Consider the following 23,304-nt stretch of genomic DNA (forward strand, 5'->3'; position numbering starts at 1 on the left):
GTCGTGTTCTTCTTCTGCTTCTTCTATGGGGTTGCTGAACCTCCTTTTAGTTTGATCCACGTGTTTGTGGCAGATTTGTCCATTGGTAAGTTTAACTATCAAAACCCTATTCCCCTCTTTGGCAATCACAGTGCCTGCAAGCCATTTGGGCCCTGCAGCGTAATTAAGGAAAAATACAGGATCATTGACAACAATACATCGCGCCCTCGCATTCCTGTCATGGTAGTCACATTGTGACTGACGCCTGCTCTCAACAATTTCTTTCATAGTAGGGTGTATAAGAGATAACCTGGTTTTGAGCGTCCTTTTCATTTGCAGCTCTGCGGGTGGAACCCCTGTGAGCGAGTGTGGTCGGGATCTACTGACCAAAAGGAGGCATGATAAGCGGCTTTGTAGGGAACCCCCTTGGATTCTGAGCATCCCCTGTTTGATTATCTGCACTGCTCGTTCTGCCTGGCCGTTTGAGGCAGGCTTAAACGGTGCCGTTCTGACATGGTTGATTCCATTGCCTGCCATGAAGTCCTGGAATTCAGTGCTTGTGAAGCACGGGCTATTGTTGCTGACCAAGACATCCGGTAGACCATGGGCGGCGAACATTACCCATAGACTTTCTACCGTGGCAGAGGATGTGCTTGAATTTAAAATGGCACACTCAATCCATTTGGAGTAGGCATCTACTACAACCAAAAACATTTTTCCCATGAAAGGACCTGTGTAGTCCATATGGATGCGTGACCATGGCTTGGCAGGCCAGGACCAGGGGCTAAGGGGGGCTTCCCTGGGTGCGTTGCCCAGCTGAGCACACGTGTTGCACCTGCGAACACAAAGTTCCAGGTTTGCATCTATCCCTGGCCACCAAACGTGTGACCTGGCAACTGCCTTCATCATGACAATGCCAGGTGCTCATTGTGAAGTTCTCTGATAAACACCTCTCTGCCCTTCTGGAGCATGACTACTCAGTTTCCCCACAGTAGGCAATCGGCCTGAATCGAGAGTTCATCCTTGCGCCTATGAAACGGTTTAAACTCCTCAGGGCATGCCCTGTATGTGGCTGCCCAGTCCCCATTCAGGACATATTTCTTAACTAAAGACAGTAGTGGGTCTTTATTTGTCCAGACTTTAATCTGACGGGCTGTCACAGGTGAGTCTTCGCTTTCGAAAGCTTCAACAGCCATGACCATCTCAGCATCATGCTCAGCTGCCCCCTCAGTGGTGGCTAGTGGGAGCCTGCTGAGTGCATCGGCACAGTTTTCAGTGCCTGGTCTGTGTGGAATTATGTAGTCATAGGCGGCTAACGTAAGTGCCCACCTCTGTATGCGGGCCGATGCATTCGCATTTATGGCCTTGTTATCGGCCAAAAGGGACGTTAGGGGTTTGTGATCTGTCTCCAGCTCAAATTTCCTGCCAAACAGGTACTGGTGCATTTTTTTTACTGCATATACACATGCTAGCGCTTCCTTTTCTACCATCCCATAGCCCCTTTCTGCCCGGGACAGACTTCTGGAGGCATAAGCTACCGGCAGTAACTGACCATTGACATTCACATGCTACAACACACACCCGACTCCATAGGACGACGCATCACACATTAAAACTAGTTTCTTACACGGGTCATATAACGTTAACAGTTTGTTCGAGCATGCAATTTGTTACGCTCCATGAAAGCCCTTTCCTGGCTGTCCCCCCCCAGATCCAATCGCGACCTTTGCATAGGAGCATGTGTAGCGGCTCTAACAGCGTGCTCAATTTGGGAAGAATGTTGCCAAAATAGTTCAGGAGCCCCAGGAACAAACGCAGCTCCGTCATGTTACGGGGTCTGGGTGCTCTCTGGATCGCTTCCATTTTGGACACAGTAGGTCTGATCCTGTCTGCTGCTACCCTCCTCCCCAGGAATTCTACCTCTGGAGCTAAGAAGACGCACTTCGCCTTTTTCAGTCGCAGCCCTATCCGATCCAGTCTGCGTAGCACCTCCTCCAGGTTTTGGAGGTATTCTTCAGTATCGCGACCCGTGATGAGGATGTCGTCTTGAAAAACCACTGTCTTTGGAATCAACTTGAGGAGGCTTTCCATATTTCGCTGAAAGATTGCGGCGGCCGAACGAATCCCGAACGGGCATCTGTTATACTCAAACAGCCCCTTGTGTGTCGTGATGGTAGTCAGCTTCTTCGACTCACTCACCAGCTCATGGGTCATGTAAGCTGAGGTCAGGTCCAATTTTGAAAAAAGTTTGCCACTGGATAGTGTTGCAAAGAGGTCCTCTACTCTCGGTAGTGGGTACTGGTCTTGGAGTGACACCCGATTGCTGGTGGCCTTGTAATCGCCACATATCCTGACAAACTCATCCATCTTGAGCACTGGCACGATCGGGCTCGCCCAGTCACTAAATTCGACTGGCAAGATGATGCCTTCCCTCAGCAGGCGGTCCAATTCGCATTCTATCTTTTCCCGCAACACGAACGGCACCGCTCTGGCCTTGTGGTGTACTGGCCTGGCGTCCGGGTTTATGTGAATCACTACCTTGGACCCCATGAAAGTGCTGATGCTGGGTTGAAATAATGAGTCTAATTTGTCGAGGACCGATGAGTATGATACTCGCTCCACAGAAGAAATTGCATTGACATCGCCCCATTTCCAGTTCATGACAGCAAGCCAACTCCTCCCCAGTAGTGCGGGACCGTCCCCCGAGACAATCCAGAGTGGCAACCTGTTCTCCGACTATTTGTGGGTTACCACTACCGCGGCGCTGCCTAGCACCGGAATTATCTCCTTTGTATACGTCCGCAGCAGTGCGTCAATCGGCAGTGATTTTGGCCTCCTGGCCTTGGACACTCTCAAGCTTTCGAACTGTTTGATACTCATCAGGGACTGGCTGGCCCCCATGTCTAGCTCCATTAATACTGGGATGCCATTGAGGAGCACTTTCATCATTATCGGTGGCGTCCTGGTATATGAACTGTATATGTGCTCCACATGAACTCGCTGAACTTCAGCTTCCAGCGATTTCCCCCAGTATTCATTTGGCCTCGTAGGGCTTACATCAGGCCCGTCCTCCTCATACATCAACCTGGCTGCAGGCTTCCTGCACATACGCGCCAAGTGACCGCTGACGTTGCAGTTTCTGCAGGTATATTGCTGATACTTGCAAGCTCTGGCTGGGTGTTTGCCTCCACACCTCCAGCATGAGCTGGAGGCCACGTTGTTGGAAACAAAAGGTCCATTCCAAGTCTCTGACTGTCTCTGTAACTGTCCTTAAGCGCACCATTAACAGGTGTTGATGGCCCCATTACTGGCCGCATTGTCCATTGCGATGGCATGAATCGCCGTTCAGCTAGCCATTATCTCTGTTGAATTCCCCCTTTGGGTTCGACTGCATGCTGGGGCATGTCCGATTGCCCTTGACTGCCTAGAGAACCGTGTGCCGCGTTAACAATGTTGACTCTCTGGTCGTTTGCCGCATTTGAGCCAAGATTTTTGCCATAAATCATTCTGGTCTCTTCCTCCCCTGAGATAATTGTCTGGGCTATCATAGCCGCCACTTCCAAGGTCAAGTCTTTGGTCTCAATCCGTTTCCTGAAAACCCCAGTGTGCTGATGCCCTCAATAAAAAAGTCTCACAGCATCTCCGCTCTGCATGCATCTGGGAACTTACATAGGCTTGCCAGTCGCCTGAGATCTGCCATGAAGTCTGGAACGCTTTGCCCTTCTCGCTGCCGGTGCGTGTAAAACCAGTGTCTCGCCATGTGCATGCTGCTCGCCGGTTTAAGGTGTTCCCTGATCAACTTACTGAGCTCTTCGAACGTCTTGTCCGCCGGCTTCTCTGGCGCTAGAAGGTCCTTCATCAGGGAGTAAATTCTGGATCAACAAACCGTCAGGAGATGAGCCCTGCGTTTGACGGCCGAATCCTGTCCCAACCATTCCTTAGTGACAAAACTTTGCTGTCGTCTCTCAATAAAGTCATCCCAATCATCACCAACACAGTACCTCTCTTCTGTGCTGCTAGTGGCCATGCTCGCGTGGTTTAAATCCGATCCTCGTTGCCCATATTGAGAAAAGATCACTCTGTGACCAGTTACCTTTATTGCCAAGACCTCAAGAGACAGGCGGTGGGTGGAGCTTCCCCTTTTATACCGGAAAGTCCAGGTTAGGAGTGTTTCCCACAAGTTCGCCCCCTGTGGTCAATGTCCTCAAGGTATACAACTTAGGTCAGCTTATACATGGGTTACAATGACAGTTGAATACATGACACCTCCTGTCCCACCCCACCTCCCCAGCGGATTTGGGGTGGGCAGAACAGGAAATGGGTCAGAGCCTATTCTGCAATGTCCCTGCCCATTTTTACAGTTGCCCGATTTCCTGCTGGAAGTGACTGGTGATGTACTGTGCAATCACATATATTTGGGTGGGTGTATTGTATACGCAATGGAACATCATACATCATTTATGATGGCAACGCAGGGTGCAGGAAATGTTGGCGTTCAGCAGTGATGTGTGGTGGACTAGTGATTTAACAACAGCAACAATAACATGTATTTATAAAGTGTCTTTAACGTCCCAAGGTGCTTCACAGGAGTATTATGAGACAAAAAATTTGACACTGAGCGACATGAGGAGAAATTAGGGCATTGGGAGCATCTTAAGGGAGGAAGGAGAGGTAGAGTGAAGGGAAGGTTTGGCAGGCTGTTCCAGAGCTTAGGGCCGAGGCAACAGAAGGCACGGCTACCGATGGTTGAGCGATTACAATCAGGGATGCTCAAGAGGGCAGAATTAGAGGAACACAGACATCTCGGGGGGTTGTGGGGCTGGAGGAGATTGCAGAGAAAGAGAGGGACGAGACCATGGATTGATTTGAAAACGAGGATGAGAATTTTGAAATCGAGGCTTTGCTTAACCAGGAGCCAATGTATGTCAGCGAGCACAGGGGTGATGGGTGGGCGGGAAGCTTAAAAGAGCAAAGTACCTTTGTAAACAGAGCGATCGATAGTATATGTTTACATGCCTTTTTACAAAAATGGTGAAATTTAAAAATAAAATCATACCAGCAGTACAGCGGCAGATCAGAGAGGCCAATCTCACAGCCAATCTCTGTGCCTCTCCAGGCAAAGGCCGGGGAGCTCACCAACATTATTTTGTTAATCCTGACTTCAGACACTCAGACAAGGTGAGGGGCCTGTCTTTGCGCCTATGATATAGGCTCTGCGTCTCGGACAGTTAACAGTGTCTCCAGATTCAATATTTATGAGACAATTAGATACACACGGAAAGAATAAAATTATTAAGGGAAGCAGAAAAAGAACAGGGTGAGGGGATTGAAGAAGATAACTCTGGTATTCTACCCAATAAACCTGTTAACAATCTGAGGCCCACACACAATGCCCCATCTATGGCGCGGGGAAGGTCAGGAATTTGTTGGGGAGGGAGAAGGTGAGGAAATCGCTGTGGTAGCCGGGGGGTGGGGGGAACGGTGGGATGCGGGCTGGAAGAGAACGTCAGGAACTTGTTGGGGAAGGGCAAAGGTCAGGAACTCAGTGAGGGGTGGGGTGGGAGGTGGGGACAAGGTCAGGGAGTGGTGCATGGTGGGAGTGGTGCATGGTGGTGGTCAGGAACTTGTTGGATTCATAACCTGCGAGGGTGAGCCCTGACTGTTCTCTGAAAGCAGTACTGTGTCTGGAGCCTGGCACTCAGAATGAATGGATCGAATTACAAATAGCAATGTACTTGATTACTCGGGCAGACAGGATCTAATTACACATTCCAGACAAACTGCTGGGTGTGTCCTATCCTCCAAGGGGTCCAATCAGAAATCTGATCTTGTCCTCCAAGGGGTCCAATCAGAACTTTGGTATTACAAATAGTACAGCCTTTATTAACTGCTTTGTTAAACTGTCCTGTCACCTTCAAGTATTTGTGCACAAACACCCCCATGTCTCTCTCTTCTTGCACGATCTTTAAGAAGGTGGCAGTTGCTGGTATTGAGCAGATTATCTTCATCAAGTCCTCGGGTCTGCAAAGCCTCTACAACCTTTTCCAATTAGTTTCATTACCTTTTTAAAAGGGAATATCAAACACATTCTTTACATTTTTAATTAGGATGCCAAGGTCCAAGTTTGAACAAAATAATTTAAAAAAAAACAAGTTGATCAGGGAATAGTAATTAGATTGGGGTCAACCCTGTCGTGTTACGTTTTTATGGCTGTTCTACTTCTGAAAGATCCTACTGGAAACAATATTTGGTTGATCTTCAATGAGTGCACAGTTATTAACCACAAACTAAATTGGATGCAGCCAGACAAGAAGTGTAATAGGTGGAACCGCCTTATAAATATTAAATCCATTTCAAATGGGTTCAGCACAGTCTACTGACTGAGAATCACTTCACATTAGCAGGTCCTGAGGTCAGTGCTTTAAAAAATTATTTCCAATAAAAATTTAACTTGAATATTTAGTATTGAGAACTTAGAGATTGTAAGTGAAATATCACTCTTGCATTAGAATGAAATGAATTAACCTGTGTTCCTTTGCTTCCTTTTTATTACCATAAACTGTCGAATCGCCCCTCCTGTAAATTAGCCATTTAGTTGAAGCGGCAGTGGTCTGGGACATAAAAATTGGCATTAAATATTTTGAAGTACTTCCTGATTTATTGCTTCTTTTAACATACAGAAGCATGTAATTCATTTAAATTGGGTTGTGTAGTGATGCATACTTCCAAAGTGCAGTCGGTTCAGCACAAATTGATTTGAACTGCTTCTGTCTTGGGAACAGATGAAACCAAATTCCCATTTAGCCTCAAAAGCTCCATTGTGCACTGAGTCATGGATTTATTTAAGCAATCAAAGAATTCCTTTCACATCTCTACCCAATCAACTCAGCAATCATTGCCCTTTTGACCTATGGTAAGGACCTGCACAGAATAATAGAGAACAATAATTCAGGAGCTTAATATTCTCTCTTTTAGCTTCAAGTGCATAAATTTGCTGCTTTACAAAAGGAACTGGTCCATTTGCGAAGTTTCATTTTAAATGTTCGGTTATTTTCCATCAGTTATAGAAAAGATGATAATTTTAAACTTTTGATTTGCAATTGGCCATGCTAATTAAGCTGCTGAGGCCAGTGGGATTTTGACCTTGTCACAGAGATTTACAATAAGTTCTGCTTCATGTTCTGTTTCATTTGTTCCTGTGGAAAAATGGTTGATGCTACTTTGCATTGAAGTGAATGCAAAAGCTTATGATTTGCATTGAATGGGAGCCTCTTGGTGAAAATAGAACAGACATCTAGATTTACAAACATTTCAAAATTGTCAATGCTATTGTCTTACTTTTGTAGGCTGCTATTCTTTGAAATCTTCCAAACTGTACCCGCCACAAGAACTTCCACCTTCCGTCCCAATTTCTCTTTCATTCAGCTCCAGAACTATGTTGGATCGAGATATGGGGTAAGCGGGATATTTTTGTAATATGCTGTTCGTCATGGTTTGGTTTGCTTTGAAGGCTCCAGTAATTTCTGGGACAAAGACTATTCTGGAAGTGGTGCTTTATGATTAAACACAGGTGTAAAGATTTAATATTGTTAACTTCTTCAGTGTCACCAAGTGACGATCTGTGTTTATTTGGAGGATGCCATTGGTGTACTTGGGCAGTGCACCATGTAATAATATAACCCAGATTTTCTTCACATGGTGAACTGTACTAGAGAAGTGTTGAGTAGAAGCAAGGCACTTTCTCAGAGGGAAGGGACAATAGATGTCAGAATACCCTGGGCTGATCTTGCACACCATGTAGTGGGAAGCTCGAGAGCAATGTTGGTGTGGGAGGAACTTTTTTTAAATAGTTAATAAAAACTATCTGGTATTTTCCATTACTTTGTAGTAAAACAAAACTTAGTCTCTCTAATTTATTTACCTTTAATAGATGCTCCACACTGAGGATTGAATGGCACAATGGGTTAGCACGCTGTCCTTTCAGCTGAACATTTTTTATTTGGATTCAGCCCAGCGTGGATGAGAGTCTCCTCTTTTGCTGATTGTGCTGGTTAATGGAACATGTGAAACTTAGTACGTACAATCTCAACATATTCCACAAGTTCATAGAGCAAAGCTATCCACGATTTGGGACAAGTTGTCACTCTCACTTGGATGACTGGTGTGGGAAGTGGAAAAATCCATACTAATTGGTAGGGAGTGCTCTTAAGGTTGGAACTAAAGACACAATGATACTTGAATGTAGGAGCGCTTGATATTGACACTGGGTGACAAAGCTGCAAGACACTGAACTAAAATATTGCTGCAGATTATCTATGATATTGTAACTACTTCATACCTGAGTGTTCTGACTAATGTTCATTATCTAATGAAAGAAAGACTTGCATTTATATTGTGATTTTCACAACCTCAGGATATCTCAATGTGCTTTAAAACCAATGAAGTACTTTTGAAGTAGTCACTGTTGTAATGCAGGGAAAATGCAGAAGCCAATTTGTGTACAGCAAGGTGTTACAAACAACCATGAGATAATGGCCCAGAAATTGCTGTCAAAACAATGGTGAGGTTGATGGCGTTTGCTGTTACTTATATGCAAATGGTACAGCAACTCCAGATGAGGGATATATATTTAATATCTAAAAATTGCTGTCCGAGTTGTGTCGCATAGCTTTGCGAGAACAGCATTTTGCTGTCTGGCTCACCGTTGAAATTCAATGAAGTTGCTATTTTTGCGCGAAAGATATGAACTAAACTCACCACAGAAAGTGAACTATCATCATTCCAAGTGTAAGTACTCTTTTAATGATGTAATGATTATTAATTACTGCTAATAAACTTCTGGCACTGAAAATTAACTATTACAAGTGGGGAGTCTCATTCCTTCAGGTATTAATTGTTGGAGATTTTAAAAACATCAAACATAACTTTTCCTTTCTGTCTCTTTGTTTCTCTCTCTCTCATAATCCCTCTTTACCTGACTTGACATTAAATTCACGCACTCTAATTTCCACTTCCTTCTCGGTCATTGGGCTGTTAATTTTTCAATCTTTCAATATTATTGGTTAAGGAAATACACCGTTGGTTACTCTGTTCACTCAGTTTCCAGATGCCCAGTTTCCCTCCCTGCAATGTTATCAGCTCGCACTTTCAGCAACTTGCCACGCAAAAAACTTAAACCCCCAAACATGCAGGGGCAAGTCTAACTAACGGCATACACCGTTTAGATGCCCTGCTACAGCAAAATCTGTGCCATTGAGTGATGTTGGTTGAGGGATAAATGTTGGCCAGGACACGGAGAGAATTCTGCCGCTCTTCTTCAGATATTGCCATAGGATCTCTGCTTAATGTCTCATCCAAAAGATGGCACCTCTGATATTGTTACACTCCCTCAGTACAACACTGAAGTGTCAGCATGGATCATGTGCTTATGTCTCTGGTGTGAGATTTGAACCCAGAGACAAGAGTGCTACCAACTGAGCCACAACTGTACTGTAGGAATAGAATTGGAGGAAAATATGAAGTATAGATCATCTTTTGATTTCTTTCTCTCTCTATATTCATTGCTTTCTTCCTATCTATTTATTATCTAATTTAGAAAATAACTCTTTGAAAGTGAATTTTGACTTCACTTTTTGCTGGTTGGGTTTGGTTTGAAGAAATCTGAATTTTGGAGAAGTATATCGCTTTATTTTTTTGTAGCTTTTCATAGTTACAGCAATGAGATCATATTAAAGGCTATCTCAGTATAAGATATAAGAACACTATGAAACTACAATTACATAGAATTAACATCACAGAAACAGGCCACTTGGTCCATCTGGTTTATGCCAGTGTTTGTGTGCCACACAAGTCTCCTTCCAGCCTAATTCATCTAACCGTTTCTGCATATCCTTCTATCCTTTTCTTCCTCATGTATTTATCTAGATTGCCCATGGCTCCTACTTTTGGTCTCCCCACAAGTGGAAACATCTTCTCCCCATCTACCCTATCAAACCCCATTATAATTTAATCATTTTAAAGACCTCTATTAGGTCAGCCTTCTCTTTTCTAGAGAAAAGAGCCCCTTCCTATTCAGACTTTCCTGAATAGTTATAACCTCTCAGTCCTGGTATCATCCTTGTAAATCTTTTTTGCACCTTCCCCAATGTCTCCATATCCTTTAGTAATATGGAGACCAGAACTGTACACATAAGTGTGGGCTGACCAAGATTCTATATAAGTTTAAAATAACTTTTCTGCTTTTGAATTCTATTCCTCCAGAAATTAATCCCAGTGCTTTATTTCCATATTTTATGGCCTTGTTAACTTCCATTGCTACTGTTTAGGGGCTCAATTTTTCCGGGTCATTTGTGCCGTTCTTTTGGCGTGCGCCGTTTTTTCTGGCGTAATTATTTAATTCAAAGTTTCCCCCTGGAATCTGCGCCGGCATAACTGCTTTAGTTACGATTTTTCTAGGTTAGGTTTTTTTGACGTCATGGTTTTCAGCATTTTTCGCAGTTTGCCCAAAAATGTTTTATCCTAGGTCGGCGTATCTGGCCACTCCCAAAAAAACCTTCTGGTGAGTTAACAGAAAGCAACGCACATTGAAAAATCGGCACTGAAAGGCCATTGTTTTTCATCAAAGTTTTTGGAGGGAGTCTCTAACACTTGAAATATCCATAATAAAGTTCAACTTTTTTTTACCGTTCAATGGAGTACATGGCAGTTTCTTGGATTTCTGAAGTTTTCATTTTTTTTTACTCACACATCACCACCGAACGTCTTCAAGCAGGGCTGGAGTGGGGTCGTAGAAACGGCTGTCAGAATCGGCCCGGTGCCCGGACACAAGGTCAGGGCTCGGCTGGAAAACAAGCCCAGGGAGGGAGGTGGTGATCGGAATGCTTCTGCACTGAGTCCGGGGAGGGAGGTGGCGATTGGAAGGCTGCTGCATTAGGCACAAGACTGCACTGAGTTTGGGGGAGAAGGGGAGAAATCACAAGACTGCAATTAGCTGGGGTGGGGGCAGAGGGAGGAGAAGTCACAAGACTGAAATGAGTTGGGTGGGGGGAGAGGAGAAGTCACAAGACCTGGGTGTGATCCATTCATTCAGACCTTGGGGAAAGAGAACAAAGAACCTGTCCTGTCTGCCTTCCTGCCTTTTTGAGCTTGCAAAGGTAAAATTTAACTATGGGAACAATACTGACAATGCCATATCTGGTGCAAGCCTTCTGCATCATGGTGCTACGTAGGAGACAATTGATTCGACGTCTGACATGAGTAACATCAGAGCCTGTAGGGTGCTGGGCAGGAGGCCTTATCCACGTTGGATAAAAAGGGACAGGCATTCGTACCTGCACGTGAGTGATGTCGACTGTGTCAGAAGGCTGCATTTCTGCAAAGAAGTTGTAAGTGAGATCTGTGAGGTCAAAGCAAACCTGTAACCTAGAAGCATCAGGAGGACTGCTTTGTCAGTTGAAGTGAAGGTTACAGCTGCAATTTCATTCTAGGCCTCCGGATCGTTTCAAGCTACAACTGGGGATGTGTGTGCCATCTCTCAACGTGCAACACATGTCTGCATTCGGAAGGTGACAGGTGCAGTATATGCATGGAGGAATGACTACATAAAGTTCCCCTTGACCGCCCAAGCAATGCATGACGGCTGTGAGCTTCTCCAGAATTGCTGGCTTCCCCAAGGTACAGGGCTGCATTGATTGTACCCACATCGCCTTTCGAGCACCTTTGGAGGATTCTGAGATGTAGAGGAACAGAAAAGGCTTCCACTCCATTAATGTACAGCTCGTGTGTGATGACATGCATCTCATCATATCAGTCGATGCAAAATATCCTGGGAGCACCCATGATGCGTTCATCCTACGCGAGAGCATTATATCTGCCCTGTTTCAGCAGCAGCGAGAAGGGCAGAGCTGGGAGACAGGGAATACAACATGTCGCACATTGCTACACGCAGCATCATAGAGAGGACCATTGGCATCTTGAAACGATGCCTGGACCATTCCGGAGGCTACTTGCAGTACTCCCCTGAGATTGTCGGTCAGTTCACTGTTGTGTGCTGCATGCTGCATAACTCAGCCATCATGAGGCAGCAGCAGCTGGTAGGAGAAGACCCACCTTCGCTGAGAGTGGCTGATGATAATGATGACGAAGATGCAGATGACAAGCACGAGGACGAGGAAGCCATGCAAGTACCTGAACCCGAAGCACGATGGCGGAGGAAGGCGGACCGTCGTGCCCCGTTAACAATTGCTCAAGTCTTGCGTCAGCAGCTCATCCGTGAACACTTTGCTGCCTGAAGGCTGAGCGACAACTATTCCACCTGGACCATGTTTACTGTTTGGTAATGTTGTGTTGTGTTAATGGAACAATTAATGGAAATGATTCTTGTTTACTTCAAAAGTTGTGTCAATAATCAAACAATTAATGGAAATGATTATTCTTGCGTTCCAAAAGTTGTATTAATAATGGAACAAATAATGAAAATGATTCAGATTTAATGTAAAATATATTTTATTCAGAAGTTTAACAGTTCTTTGTACTTAACTTTAATAAAATTATTTTTGTATCAAACTTTAAAGTTTTCAGTTACGATCACTTAAAAACTTTAAGATCACTTACTAACCTTTAAACTTATAAATTTACATAACTTACAAAAATCTTTTAATTTGAGAACAACAGTTACAACAGTAACGATAGTAATAACAACAATAGCAGCAGCAAAGAAAAGCTGCACCCATCTCTCTTCCACCTTATTCTAAGACCGCCCGCCGCGCTTGTTCTTGGTGACTTCACCACCCCTGCCCACAGGCGGTGTCGCAGTGTTTCTGGGGTTGGTACAAAGCTTATTCTTTCTAAGATCTTGGGTAGTGTGCAACTGTTGAGGTGGTGGGATGGGGCGGGGTGGGGGGGCAGCAGGTGGCAATGTGACGGGCCCAAACGGTAATGTAGAGGGCCCGGCTTGGGGCTCTTCAGAGGCTGATGTGGGGATTGGAGTGAGAGTGACAGTTTAGTCTGTCAATGGCGTGGGGTCTGGGCGTGTTCCCTTATTGCAGTAGCTAACTCCAATATGCCGTCCCTCATGTGCCCTGACAGTGTCTCAACAACCTGCAACATTCCCTCCCTCATGTTGAGCAAAACTGTCTCAACTACCTGTGACATTCCCTCCTTGATGTTCACTGACAGCGCATCAGCTACCTGTGACATTCTCTCCCTCATGGTCACTGACATGGTTTCAGCTGACTGAGATATTCCCTCACTCATGGTCCCGGATAACGTTCCCATTTCTCGAGAGATTGCTGTTAGTTCTCCCGACAGACCCGCTACCTCATCACCCACCCCACTGGTGGCATCCAGGAGTGATCGCGTGAGGTCAATGCTCTCCCCACTCATTGCCATCATCTGAATCACATCTGTTAGATCCTGTACCTCAGGAGAGCGAGGTCAAGCTCTCCTTCCCCTCCCCACAGGTGTGGCTCGCTCCCCACCACTGGGACCCGCAGACTTGGAAGGTGGGGCTCTGGGTGTGCCTTGCTGTACCACACCACTGGGACCCACAGCCTCGGACGTTAAGAAACCATGGAATGTCCCACCAATACTGAAACCACTAGTCACGCAAGAGGCTGGCACCTCAATGGGCGGCACCTGCACCTCCACCAAAGTCAGTAAAACAGTAGGGGCTTCATCCATCTCCATCCCCTCCCCCGCACCCTCATGGTCTGGAGGGTGGGATTCGAAGGTGTTCTCTTCAGGCTCGTCCTCGTCTGAATAATCGTCCTCATTGTCAGGGTTGGCCTCAAGTTCTGCAAAATATAACAGAATACAGACAAATGGTTAGCAGCAGAGGAGGGGACAGGGTGGGTGGCATGAGTAGGCTCACACAGCGCAGGCAGCAGGCTGATTTGAAGGACCACGATGAATGATAGCTCATTGCATCATTCGAAGCGTAGCTGATGGAGACATCCCCAGGAACTGAAGCATGGCTAGCCCAGGCAGTACTTAACATTTAACAAAGTCAGACTGTGGAATTTGCAGGACTTACCCTCTCCCTCAAGTGTGGGCCCAGCTTGTGCAGTGGTGGTTGCTTTTCTCCAGGCAGGACCTGTTACACTATAATAAATGGTAAGGCTGAGTACTGTGTGTAATGAGCAAGTGTGACCTTAGCTCCTTTATTAAGGTTCCAGAGTGTAGGTACCTCGTGGGTGGCCTGCTTATATACTGTGCTCCCAAGGGATGCTGGGATCCCTTGGGACTCCAACAGGTGGGCCCTCTGGTGGTCAGGTGTAATGCAAGTTACAAAGGGTTAAATACATAACATCACTCCCCAGTGAAGTCAACAGTATACATATTTACAAGGTGAGATGATCTGGGGCTTTGCGCTCCCTTGTCAATAGTCTCGGTACAAATGCTGGTGAGGGTGGGTTGGTCAGTTCTTCACTGGGCTGTTGGGCTGCTGGTCTTGCCGGGCTGCTGGGGATGATGAGTTCGGTTTCGTGGTCAACTATGATGTCAGTTTCCACTTATGTGTGTGTTGGAAGGTCAAAGTTGGTGGTGTCCTCTTCGGGTTGTTTGTAACTGTTGGCGAACCACAATTTGATTTGGTCCAAATGTTTTCTGTACGTTTGTCCATTGGTCAGTTTGACCTGAAACACCCTACTCCCCTCGTTGGCTGTGACCGTGCCAGCAAGCCATTTGGGACCATGTCCATAATTGAGTACAAACATTGGATCATTGATCTCAATATCGCGTGATGAATTTGTGTGGTCATGGTACATACTTTGTTGATGCTGCTTGTCCTCCTGTCCTCCACGTGATCGTGGAGATCAGGGTGGACAATAGAGAGCCTTGTTTGAAGCGCCCTTTTCATGAGCAGCTCAGCTGGGGGAATACCGGTGAGTGAGCGGCAGCTGAGCAGCACTCGGGACAACCGGGTCTGCAGGGAGCCTTCCGACACACGTTTCAAGCTTTGCTTGATGGTCTGAACTGCCCGTTCTGCCTGGCCGTTGGATGCGGCTTGAACATAGAAATTAGGTGCGGGAGCAGGCCATTCGGCCCTTCAAGCCTGCACCGCCATTCAATAAGATCATGGCTGATCATTCAACCTCAGTACCCCTTTCCTGCTTTCTCTCCATACCCCTTGATCCCTTTGGTCATAAGTGCCATATCGAACTACCTTTTGAATATATCTAACAAACTGGCCTCAACAACTTTCTGCGGTAGAGAATTCCACAGGTTAACCACTCTCTGAGTGAAGAAGTTTCTCCTCCTCTCGGTCCTAAATGGCTTACCCCTGATCCTTAGATTTTGTCCCTTGGTTCTGGAACTCCCCAGCAACAGGAACATTCTTCCTGCCTCTAACCTGTTCAATCCTGTCAGAATTTTATATGTTTCTATGAGATCCCCTCTTATTCTTCTAAACTCCAGTGGCTACAAGCCCAGTTGATCCAGTCTTTCTTCATATGTCAGTCCTGCCATCCCAGGAATCAATCTGGTGAACCTTCGCTGTACTCCCTCAATAGCAAGAATGTCCTTCCTCAGATTAGGGGACCAAAACTGAACACAATATTACAGGTGTGGCCTCACCAAGGCTCTTCACAACTGCAGTAAGACCTCCCTACTCCTATACTCAAATCCCCTAGCTATGAAGGCCAACATGCCATTTGCCGCCTTCACCGCCTGCTGTACCTGCATGCCAAACTTCAATGACTGATGTACCATGACACCCAGGTCTCGTTGCACCTCCCCTTTTCCTAATCTGTCACTATTCAGATAATCTGTCTTCCTGTTTTTGCCACCAAAGTGGATAACCTCACATTTATCCACATTATAGTGCATCTGCCATGCATTTGCCCACTCACCTAACCAGGCCAAGTCACCCTGCAGTCTCTTAACATCCTCCTCACAGCTCACACCGCCACCCAGCTTAGTGTTATCTGCAAACTTGGAGATATTACATTCAATTCCTTCATCTAAATCATTGATGTATATTGTAAATAGCTGGGGTCCCAGCACTGAACCCTGAGACACCCCACTGGTCACTGCCTGCTATTCTGAAAAGGACCCGTTTATTCCGACTCTCTGCTTCCTGTCTGCCAACCAGTTCTCTATCCACGTCAGTACGTTACCCCCAATACCATGTGCTTTAATTTTGCACACCAATCTCTTGTGTGGGACCTTGTCAAAAGCCTTTTGAAAGTCCAAATACACCTCATCCACTGGTTCTCCCTTGTCCACTCTACTCATTACATCCTCAAAAAATTCTAGAAGATTTGTCAAGCATGATTTCCCTTTCATAAATCCATGCTGACTTGGACCGATCCTGTCACTGCTTTCCAAATACGCTGCTATTTCATCTTTAATAATTGATTCCAACATTTTCTCCACCACTGATGTCAGGCTAACCGGTCTATAATTCCCCGTTTTCTCTCCTTTTTAAAAAGTGGTGTTACATTAGCTACCCTCCAGTCCATAGGAACTGATCCAGAGTCAATAGAATGTTGGAAAATGATCACCAATGCATCCACTATTTCTGGGGCCACTTCCTTAAGTACTCTGGGATGCGGCTTATTAGGCCCTGGGGATTTATCGGCCTTCAATCCCATCAATTTTCCTAACACAATTTCCTGACTAATAAGGATTTCCTTCAGTTCCTCCTTTTCACTACACCCTCGAACCCCTAGAATTTCTGGAAGGTTATTTCTGTCTTCCTTAATGAAGGCAGATGTGACATGTTTGATCCCATTGCGGGTCATGAATTCCTTGAATTCAGCACTGATGAAGCACGGCCCATTGTCGCTGACTAGGACATCAGACAAGCCGTGCGTGGCAAACATGGCCGTAGACTTTCAATGGGGGCCATGAATGTGCTTACAGATATTATTGTACATTCAATCCATTTGAGCAAGCGTCCACGACAACCAAAAACATTTTGCCTAGGAATGGGCCCGCATAGTCTACATGGATTCTTGATCACGGTTTGGATGACCACGACCACAAACTTAGCGGTGCCTATCTGGGTGCGTTGCTCAACTGAGAGCAAGTGTTGCACTGACGCATGCATGACTCTAAATCTGAGTTGATGCCAGGCCACCACACGTGAGATCTGGCTATGGCTTCCATCATTACAATGCCTGGGTGGGTGTTGTGCAGTTCGCAAATAAATGTGTCTCTGCCTTTCTTGGGCAGAACCACACGATTGTCCCATAAAAGACAGTCCGCCTGCAAGGCCAACTCGTCTTTGCGCTGGTGGAACGGCTTAATCGCTTCCTGCATCTCCACTGGGACACTGGACCAGCTCCCATGGAGGACACATATTTTTACCAAGGACAGTAAAGGATCCTGGCTGGTCCAGGTCCTGATCTGGTGGGCCGTAACGGGGGACTTCTCATTCACAAATGCCTCCATGACCATGAACAAGTCCACTGGCTGTGCCATTTCCACCCTGGTGGTGGGCAATGGCAGCCGACTGTGCCCGGTCTGGGCAGATTACCTTGTTGTATGCCAACAGCGTGAGCTCCCATCTTTGGATGTGGGCAGAGTCATTGGTGTTAATCCCTTTGCTCTCAGAGAACAGCGATACGAGCGGCTTGTGGTCAGTTTCAAGCTCGAACTTGAGGCCAAATAAGTACTGGTGCATTTTTTTTACCCCATAAACGCATGCCAGAGCCTCTTTTTCAACCATGCTGTAGGCCCTTTCGGCCTTGGACAAACTCCTGGATGTATACGCAACCGGTTGCAAAATCCCCCAATCATTAGCCTGTTATAACACACACCCGACCCCGTATGACAACATATTGCAAGCTAACATTAATCGTTTACATGGATTATACAGGACAAGCAGTTTGTTAGAACACAATAAATTTCTGGCTTTCTTAAAGGCAGCCTCTTGTGAATTCCCCCATACCCAGTCATCTCCCTTGCGCAGTAGCGCATGTAGGGGTTCGAGCAAGGTGCTTAACCCAGGTAGGAAATTACCGAAATAGTTAAGGAGTCCCAGGAATGACCATAGCTCCGTCACGTTCTGTGGTCTCGGCGCGTTCTTGATAGCCTCTGCCTTGGCGTCGGTGGGTCTGATGCCGTCTGTTGCGATTCTCCTTCCTAAGAATTCGATGTCCTGTGCCAGGAAAACACACTTCAAGCGTTTCAACCTGAGCCCCATGCGATCCAACCGACTAAGAACCTCCTCCAGATTCTTCAAGTGCTCCATGGTGTCCTGACCTGCAACCAATATGTCGTCCTGGAAGACCACTGTGCAAGGAATCGACTTTAGCAGGCTCTCCATGTTCCGCTGGAAAATCGCCGCGGCCAACCGAATCCCGAACGGGCACCGGTTGCAGATAAACAGACCTTTGTGCATGTTGATGCAGGTGAGGCCTTTCAAAGACTCCTCCAGCTCCTGCGTCATGTAGGCTGAGGTCAGGTCCAGCTTGGTGAACGTCTTCCCTCCAGCCAGGGTCGCGAATAGGTCGTCTGTCTTGGGTAGCGGGTACTGGTCCTGTAACGAAAAACGGTTAGTCGTTACTTTATAGTCCCCGCAAATTCTAACCGTACGGTCCTCCTTGAGTACCGGGACAGTCGGACTGGCCCAGTCATTGAATTTCACTGGCGCAATGATGCCTTCACGTTGCAGCCTGTCCAGCTCAATTTCCACTTTTTCACGCATCATGTACGGTACCGCCCGTGACTTGTGGTGGATGGATCGCATACCGGGAATCACATAGATCTGCACTTTCGTCCCCGAGAAGCTTCCAATGCCTGGCTCAAATAGCGATGGGAACTTGCTCAGAACCTGGGTACATAAGGCGTTGTTGACGGACGAAAGTGCTCGGATGTCGTCCCAGTTCCAGCGGATTTTCCCCAGCCATTCATTCATAAGCAGTCCCTCGGAATCGAGGAAGACTTGCTTCCACTCCCAAAGTGAATTCTCTGGTGGCTGAACAGTTCAATACGAAAGCCACAGACCCTGTCACAGGTGGGACAGATAGTCGTCGAGGGAAGGGGTGGGTGGAGCTCCTTCCGCTGTCTATGCTTGACCTCTTCACGCTCTTTGCGTTGAGACTTGAAGAACTCAACGCCCTCCCGGATGCACTTTCTCCACCTCAGGCGGTCTTCGGCCAGAGTCTCCCAGGTGTCAGTGGTGATGTCACACTTTAACAGGGAGGCTTTGAGGGTGTCCTTGTAACGCGTCCGCTGCCCACCTTTGGCTCATTTGCCATGAAGGAGCTCCGCATAAAGCATTTGCTTCAGGAGTTTCATATCTAGCATGCGAACTATGTGGCCTGCCCAGCGAAGCTGATCGAGTGTGGTCAGTGCTTCAGTACTGGGGATGTTAGCCTGGACGAGGACACTGATGTTGGTGCGCCTGTCCTCCCAAGGGATTTGCAGCTTCTGCCAAACAACAGGGGCCATCCCCTGGCACAATCCACAGCGGGAGTTCGTGTACTGCTCCATCATAGGAGACTGACTTCTGCACTGCCAATTACAGGGATTAGTTCCTTGGTGTAAGTCCATAGTTTAGTGTGAATGGGGCTGAGCTTGGGCCTGTGTGCCTTCTTTCCCCACAGCCTGTCGAAGGCCTCTTTACTCATTATGGACTGGCTTGCCCCCGTGTCCAGCTCCATAGATACTGGAGTGCCGTTCAGTTCAACTTTCAACATTATTGGTGGACATTTCGTAGTGAACGTGTGTACCCCGTACACCTCTGCTTCCTCGGTACAAGTCTCCAATTCAGCCTGATCCACTGTAGATCGATCTTCCTCTGCAACGTGGTGGTTTGCAGGGTTTGCAGGGTTTGCAGCTCGCCTGCACATTCGTTGGAGGTGTCCCATTGTTCCACAACCATTGCACACATAGTGATTAAAGCGGCATTGATGGGGCCAATGATCACCTCCGCAGCGCCAACAGGGTGTTAACTGCCTCGCATTAACAGATGATGGCGGACTCTGGGTCAATTGAGGTCGGGCCACAGCAGCCGTGTATGTTCTGCCATGTATGTTTCTGCTCAAAACCGACATTACTTTATGCACAGTACTGGCCGAAACCTCTTTGTTCTGCGAAATCTGCTTGGTGTTGTCACTGGTAGCCCAGGCATTTCTGTCCATCGTTATGGATTTAATCAGATTCAGAGTTTCTACAGTCAACAGTTTGCGAAGGATTGTCTCATGTCCGATGCCCAGTACAAAAATGTCTCTGAGCATTTGTTCGAGGAATCCCTCAAACTCACAATGACCTGCGAGGCGCCTTAGTTCGGCGACGTAGCTCGCCACTTCCTGGCCCTCCGATTGTTGACACATGTAGAACCGATATCTCACCATCAAAACACTTTCCTTAGGATTTAGGTGCTCCTGGACCAGCGTACACAGTTCTTCATAGGATTTCTCTGTTGGTTTTGCCGGGGCCAGGAGATTCTTCATGAGGCCATAGGTTGTTGCCCCACAGATAGTTAGAAGGATCGCCCTTCATTTGGTGGCGTTCTCGTCCCCTTCCAGCTCGTTGGCCATAAAGTATTGGTTGAGTCTCTCCACGAAGGCCTCCCAATCATCCCCTTCTGAGAACTTCTCCAGGATGCCGACTGTTCTTTGCATTTTTGCGTGGTTGTTCGTTACCTCGTCGCCAATTGTTACACTCATAATAAATGGTGAGACTGAGTACTGTGTGTAATGAGCAAGTGTGACCTTTGCTCCTTTATTAAGGTTCCAGAGTGCAGGTACCTCGTGGGTGGTCTGCTTATATACTGTGCTCCCAAGGGATGCTGGGATCCCTTGGGACTCCAATAGGTGGGCCCTCTGGTGGTCAGGTGCAATGCAAGTTACAAAGGGTTAAATACATAACAGGACCTATCATAGCAGCGACCCTCTCTTCCAAGGGTGTCAGTGGCTGCAGATTTGCCAGGCCTCCTCCTATTTGAGTTCTTTCCCTTTTTATTATGTGTCACCTTCTCTGTAAAGATGAAAATGCAACTTTTTAGAGAGGGTGTCTTTCTGCTGGGTGGGACATACAATTTCAATTCCATTGAATAAATGAAAATATTATTTACACTAACTACTTGACCAAGGTCGTGCCACTTTTTACACTGGCTTCCAGATCTCGTGGTGGTCACCATAGCGCAGTAATCTTCTGCGTTTCAGTGTTTCTTTATTTCTGTGGGTGGAACTTTTATGTGACCTCTGGTGGTGTCCATCTCCTGCCGTCTGGTCTCAATCACAGTAACTAGTGCCTCCACTTCATCCTGTAAGAAATTCTTGGTCCTTGCACCGCGTTGCATGTTGTATTGCTGCAGACCAATTTTCCAATGCTCTCACCCAGCACTTCTTCTCACACACACAACTGGCTCTTTAAAAATGGCCGATTGCCATCTCAGAGCTGTACTGCGCATGCGCATCCATTGAAATAACATCAAAAACGTCACTTTTTTTTGTCGCGCATGCGCAGAAGTTGCGGCATCATATTTTCGGTGCAGACAGCAGGCTCCACCCCCTGGGGCGACTGGGCATGCTGCGTGGCGCCACATTTGAATTATACATCGGGGAATCTTTGGCAAAATATTTCTGGCACATTTCTGGCCTAGAAATTTCTGGCAAAAGGCCAGAAAACGGGCTTGGGTAAAATTGAGCCCAATGATTTGTGAATGCATGTTGACGGTTATTAAACAGAAAGAGGGGAGATAATTGAAGAACTAGTTAGAGAGGATAAAACCCCTGGTCTAGATGGATTACATCGCGCATCCTAAAAATAGCTAGGGAAGAGATAGTCGAGGCACTATTATATATTTATAAAAATCCACTGCCTGGATGGTTTGTACTTACCGCAGATTAACTTCCTGCTTAAGATATCTCAGCACAGCTTTTTGTCAATGTATCTCTTGTGACATATTGGTAGAGATCGCCGTCATTCCGCGTTTGAAACTGACTGCAACTTTGGGATTTGGCACATGCGGAAATCCTGAAGTTGTAGTCTGTCATTGACAATTGCAAAACAGGCTGCACTGTGCCCCCCCTGCCCCCTGCCCCACCCTCCACTCCCTCCCCACAGAACCGGCAATCTGTGCAATCACCTAAAACTGACAAAAACTTTGGCTCTTCCGCAGTAATTACACTGTTAAATTCCCCACTAAAAGTCCCTCGGAGAAGTCCAATCCAGTTCTCGGAGAACTCCCTTGGAGAGAGAGCCGGTGTGTTCTCCCACCCCCAACACTGGCCGAAGGACTTGCCGGTGTGTTCTCGAGTCGGTGCGTTCCCCGGCCTCTATCCCCAACCGAGTGGCATCCCACACCGGCCGGCCGGCCCAGCCTGCTGACTTCCCCAGCCAGGTCGGACTTGAGTTTTATTTTTTATTTATTGATGGTTGTGCTTTGTTTTGATTGGGGAGGTGGGGGAGGAAGAGACTTTTGATATGAAGGTAGGACTTAAGTTTTATTTTTTATTATTTTATTTATTTATTTTATTTATTATTTATGGTTTTTATTCTTCTTGAATGTTGTTGTGAAGGTGTTAGTGCTTTGCAAGGTCCTTTGTGTTTCCCTCCCGCCCTCCACCGCGCACCCCCCCCCCCCCCAACCCCCCAACCCATCTCTGGCTACCTGCGCTGATTTCTTAACTCTCCGCAAGGGTTTTCTGTGCGGCCACAAGTTGCCACATACGCTGACCTTAGTTAGTTTGGAGCAACTATTAGCTGTCCAAACTGACTTAAATGGCCAAAACGGGCGTAGGTGGCTGATAACGCCCCCTTTTGAAAAAAAAACTAAACTAAAAAAAATCCACTTACACTGGCGCAAATTATATGTGCAAAATGAGGATTTTTAAGACACTCCAGAAAAATCAAGTTGCTCCAAAAAAAACAGAGCAACTCCTGGGCAAATTATGTTGTTAAGTTAAGAATACAAAGATGTACATATTTATTCTTAATTTATAATTAGATCAATTTTGATCAATTTATAATTTTTTTCTCTCTTTGTCCCCCAGTCCTACATATCCTTCATCCTTCAGTGAGCCAGATATGGGGTAAGATGAAGTCTACTGCTTTCTGTGAATGGTTTGTGTATTACAGTTACATTGTAAGAAGGATAGTTTGAACCAACACAAGTGAGATTAAGCAAGTGGCTGATTGCTGTATTAGGTTTGACACGTATTATAATAGACTCTCTCCTTAATCCTGGAGGTTAAGAACAAATTCACGCAACCAAGAATACAGTCATAAATTTTACTGAAGGAGAAATTTTGATCCTGTTCTTGGCATTCCATTCAGTTTGAAAACATCTGAAATTCTTTCATAAAATAAAAACAGAAAATGCTGGAAAACACTCAGCTGGTCAGGCAGCATTTACAAAGAGAGAAACAA

The 23,304-nt window shown here is 46.3% G+C and overlaps 1 protein-coding gene across 1 annotated transcript in view; it reads left to right on the plus strand.

The window, feature by feature from the left end:
- The window catches only part of LOC139243687 (LIM domain-binding protein 2), a 776,895-nt gene that overhangs the window by 21,578 nt on the left and 732,013 nt on the right, over window positions 1–23,304 (plus strand). Inside the window, exon 2 of the mRNA XM_070870836.1 lies at window positions 22,929–22,967. Coding sequence (XP_070726937.1) covers window positions 22,963–22,967 — 5 coding nt within the window. The 5' untranslated portion in view covers window positions 22,929–22,962. The remainder of the gene's footprint in view (window positions 1–22,928; window positions 22,968–23,304) is intronic.

The sequence above is a fragment of the Pristiophorus japonicus genome, chromosome 2, assembly GCF_044704955.1.
Source record: "Pristiophorus japonicus isolate sPriJap1 chromosome 2, sPriJap1.hap1, whole genome shotgun sequence".
NCBI lineage: Eukaryota > Metazoa > Chordata > Chondrichthyes > Pristiophoridae > Pristiophorus > Pristiophorus japonicus.